General features: G+C 37.6%; 1 protein-coding gene across 1 annotated transcript in view; it reads right to left on the bottom strand.

Annotated features, from left to right (window-relative positions):
- FANCB (Fanconi anemia complementation group B) overlaps positions 1 to 2,891 on the bottom strand; it is a gene marked incomplete at its 3' end in the record, with an annotated part of 22,757 nt that extends 19,866 nt beyond the window's left edge. The window contains 1 exon segment of the mRNA XM_006779515.2: positions 1,951 to 2,891. Coding sequence (XP_006779578.2) covers positions 1,951 to 2,877 — 927 coding nt within the window.
- Positions 2,892 to 5,221: the final 2,330 nt, after the last annotated feature.

Genomic DNA, 5,221 nt, shown 5'->3' with positions numbered 1-5,221 from the left:
GAGGTGGAAACAGCCCTGGTGAGGTCAGGACGGCCCTGGTGAGGTTGGATGGCCCCGGTAAGGCCGAAACGACCCTGGCGATGTATGGCACCAGCAGGGTCAAGATGGCCCCAGTGAGGTCGGGACCGCCCCGGTGAGGTGGAGACGGCCCTGGTGGGGTAGGGATAGCCCCAGTGAGGTCAGGACAGCCCCGATGAGGTTGGGACAGCCCCGGTGAGGTCAAGACGGCCCTGGTGAGGACGAAACGGCCCCAGTGAGGCTAGCACGGCTCCGGTGAGGTTGGGACAGATAATGGGGACCAGTGTAGACTGATGAACAGGGGTAGATGCAGAGCCAGAGCAGCATTGAACAGACTGTCAAACTACAGAGGGAAGCCTGGGAAGGGTTGGGGGGGAGTGGGGGGCATAAGGCATCAACCAAAGGACTTGTATGCATGCAGATAAGCATAACCAATGGACACAAGACACTGGGGGGGTAGGGGAGGCCGGGGGACTGTCAAGGGGGAAAAAAAGGAGACATATGTAATACTCTTTGTAATACTTTAAGCAATAAAACAAAATAAAAAAAACAGGATAGCTTTCAAATTATTTTCCTTTTGATGATGTAAGTCCTGTATGTGTAATTGAGAATGAATATAGTTATATAATCCCTATTACCATAAAGATAATTTACAAGGCAACGTCTGATAAAACACAATTTCAACCTGACATTTGCACATACAGAAAGTAACAATTCACATAAAAAATGCTTCTCAAACTTTCTAAAATATTTATCAATATTCCATGTCAAGGTGATAATGGAGTGATAGAAATTATAATTGAGCTTCTAATTAAATAGCTAGGGCACACAAAGAAAGGCACTATCTCCAACTTAAAAAGTTGTATATATAATGTACTAAAAAATCACTTTTGAAAAAGATATTTCTGACAAGTAATGAGTACTTATCTTGAACTGTAAACACTCACATCACATACCTGAATGAGCTGATATATATCTAAAGCCAGCAGGATTCAGTGTTACCAAAAATCAGTGTCAGAGAAATATTATTGGTGCAGATAACCTGCTACAAACCTCCAAATTCCTATTCATTTTTGCATCTTTTTACCTCTTATTGAACACTCAATACCAGAGAATATTTTAAAGCAATTTCCTAAACTTACATTGAAAGATATAACTAACGTAAATGTGGATAAAATGTGAATGCTTGCTAAGAATAACTCCGAGTTTCAAAATATAACATCATAAAATTGTCTAAGCAAGTTTTTAGAAAAAATAACACTTATCACTTCCATCTCTGGAGAACAATTATTTGTTTCTTAATGAACAATGACACATTTAAAGAAATTCCTCTAGATTTTAAGTTTAAATAGATAATCACCAGTTTCTAAAAAGCTAAACTTACTTGAATTTTCTAAGAAAGCTTATGAAGTCAAATCACTTATAATCTTACTAAAGGCCCAATGCACAAAATTCATGCAAGGGGCTCGGACCCCGCCGCCATGGTGGCCGCCTCTGCCTAGGCTGCTGCCACCACCGCTGCGGCAGCCACCTTGGCCCTCATAGCCCCGGCTTTGTCCGGAAGGACGTCTGGTCTAATTAGCATATTACACTTTTGTTATTATAGAGTCTAAGTAAAAATACACATCCAATTATCACATTATAAAAATTAGCGATCGTTACTTTAAAAGACAAATAAATAGTAATAATTATAGTTATATATTTATATATTTCCAAATAACTCAAAGGTTTTATGACTCAAAATGGCAAAGCAAAACCTTTATCAGGTAGTATTCTGATAATTCTAAGAAAAAAGAGCATATATGATCTTTTAATTTCAGCACTGAAAATTGGTTTGGATAATAAGACTCCAGGATGAACTCTATGAAGTGTAGGAATGCTACTAGATCTAAGACTACACCAAGTGAATAATTATGAGAATAAGTACTGTACCTGAAAGTTCTTTTCCCAAACACCACAAGCACTGGACCTAAAGGACACAATGAGAAGACGGTCTTCGCCTGAATCCATAAGTTGTATTTCACAAGGATCTTCAAATGGAAGCTGGCACACATTTTTAGGAGTCCCATTCTGGAATGAAATCAGCTGATTCCTCCGAGTAAGGGCAATCAAAGACATTCTTAGCTTGTTGTTGACAAACTCAGTTGCACAGACATGCACACAAGTTATCACACTGCTATAAGCAGGAGGGATAATATATGTATCACTTATTACTTCTTCACTTTCAAGAAAGCATACACAAAATCTGGTGTTCCAAACTGCATAATCTGATTCTGAAGGCTCTGAGGTGCTTTCCTCCTCAGATAAATAACATTTCTTTTGTCCTAATAAAACCATACCTAGATTTTCAATCTCTCCTGCCCACTCAATAGAGGAAAAGTTAATGGACACAGAAATAATTTCGCTAGTCTGGGGAGAGAGATAGAAGAATGTTTTAACATGTTTCCATATAATTAAAGGCCCGTTAAAGACCCGTAGGCCATCTTTCAACTCATGGGCTAGTTTAAAACTCAAACGTTTTTCAAATTTATTGGTATTGTGAAGGAATAGTAGGACATATTTGAAAACATTATTCTTTTCATTGCATTGTATCATAATACAAGGGAGGTTCATTCCAGTTCTGAAATCTGACACACAGTTGCAACACAAGATTTTTAAATCAGAGTTTTCTTCCTTTATGCTAAAGGATCCAGTGGACTTCTGAACAAATGCACTTGTTTCTCTGTCAAATACCATTCTTCTGACATGTAATATGGGTATTTCTGCAGGCCCTTTATCTGCAAAATTTCCTTTCGACAATTGAAAAACAAGGACTTCACCATTATAACACAAGACTCTTTCTTGTTCATTAGATGACATTGCTTGTTTGCTCCCAATTCCACAACATCAAGTCTTTGTGTTGGTCCAGTTTTGGAATACAAATTGATTCCATTCAATGCTTTTTAACCTAAAAATGAAATGAGAAAAACTGCCATCAAGTAGGCAGAGTTGAAGAGAATACACGTTTTTATTCAAGAACTATTACCTTTGTTAGACTATTATAAATTTTATTAAGTCAACATTTTTAAGCATTTTATGCTATCTTAATGTCACACATCAAAAAACATATCCTAAGTATTATTTCTGTAGAGCCCTTAAAAAACACAGTTTGCAAAGAATGCAAGTAACCACATCACAAACAATAATGGGATGTGTTAACAGCAACTATTAAAAGCTGTAGGGCTCTATTGAAGTGACTGCAGACATTCTTTCTGGCTCAGGAAATTTTGAGATCATAAATGTCTGTGGCTTTAAGCTGCTAAATCTGTCTGTTGCAGCAACACACAAATACATTCCACTATGGCTTTTTTTTTAAATTAAATTGATACTATTTTTCAGAACTTCATGAAATCTGTGACATGAAGTAACTGGAGATAATGTATCATAATACAAACTAGCAGATGCCAATGGCTTATTGGTGTGTTGTTAGGCAATTATTGTCAAAGATATGCAGTGGTTCTCAACTTTCTTAATGCCTCGACCCTTTAATACAGTTCCTCATGTTGTGGTGACTCCCAATCATAAAATTATTTCCGTTGCTACTTCATAACTGTAATGTGCTACTGTTATGAATCGTAATGTAAATATCTGATATGCAGGATGTATTTAGGTGACCCCTGTGAAAGGGTCATTTGACCCCCAGAGGGGTCGCGACCCACAGGTTGAGAACCGCTAATATAGGACAAACAAAGTAGTTTCAGCTTCCATAGTAAAGATAGGTTGGTAAATCAAAAGGTGTGACTTTTAGATATGAAACTACCTTTTACTTTAAAGGAAATAAACATGTTAGTTACATTACACCAAAATGTATGAATAGTAATTCCTGTATTTCAAATTTTCCAGACATGTCAGGACACTTAGAAGATACCCAAAAAGGGAAAAGTATAAGATGAGATATTCAAAGATAAAGATCTAAGAGCACATTGTCTTTTACTACCTACTAGAAAAGTTTTTTAAAAATAAAATTACCACTTATTCCACAGGTTTAAAGGTTTATTTTATGAACATGTGCTAAGAATTTTTACTCTTAAAACAAATGTTGAATTAGCAAAAACATAAAAAATACAAACATATATGTGAATTTAATAAGCCTTGAAATTACCAAAAGATTGAGCAAAAAATTAATATTCATAAATACATTAATATTAGTAGCTAAAATAACCAAAAGTAACTTCTGTATAGAAAAATTTTATTTTAATATTAAATGCCACAGGTAATATTTAAGCAACACAGTGCTCTGACTCACTAATATCCAAGTGTGATAGGAAGGAGAATCTGACAGTTAAAAGGTTAGTAGTAGACTCTCCCCCTTTACTGAACTTTAGAGTATGTATTATCACACCCTGACAAAGTTATGACTTAGGTGACCCCTTATATTCTACTAGAGGCCCAATGCACGAAGATTCGTGCAAGAATAGGAAGCCTTCCTTCCCCTGGCTGCCGGCACTGGCTTCCCTCCAGCACCAGGGATCTGGGCCTTCACTCTGGGCTGGAGCCGCCTTCCACCTGCCCCGGCTGGCTCCATGGCTGCCGCCCAGAGGCCATCCCATGGCAGCTGGCTGGGGCTTGCAGGAGGCTTGGCTTCCTTTGTCACTGGGGCGATGAAGGAAGCCAAGCATCCTGCTCACTCCGGCTGGCTCCATGGGTCCAGCCAGCGCCGCCATCTTTGTGGCTATGGGCACTGCCATCTTTGTTGTGGAGTGACACTTAATTTGCATATTACCTTTTTATTAGTATAGAGTCTTTTAATGCAATATATCACCATGTTCTTTAACTTAGAAACATCCATCTTCAAACTATCTGTTCCAAATGCCATTAGGAGAGTTCAGGGTTTCATCTTCTCACTTAGGCTGTGGTTAAGGTTCCTAATTGGTCTTCCTTAGTCTACTCTCTCCCCCTCCAATAGATCAATTTATTGATGCTATCTCAACTATTGTTCTGAAACATAAACTTTATCTGATAACTAACTCCTAATTTAAAAACCTTGTATGCACACCCCAGCCCTTTTCAATAGATTCATGATCCTTGAATTACTACCTTGAAAGATATATGTTAACATATTGAATATATGAATGACATAGAGATAAAATGTTACAAACCACTGTTATAAAATTCAGCATGATATTCAAAAAGCCTTGCTATAATCCTAACCCAACATTTTTTC

Source organism: Myotis davidii, unplaced genomic scaffold (genome assembly GCF_000327345.1).
Source record: "Myotis davidii unplaced genomic scaffold, ASM32734v1 scaffold216, whole genome shotgun sequence".
NCBI classification, from domain to species: Eukaryota; Metazoa; Chordata; class Mammalia; order Chiroptera; family Vespertilionidae; genus Myotis; species Myotis davidii.
Note: the sequence above shows the minus strand (reverse complement) of the source record. Positions and strands in the feature narration are given on the sequence as shown.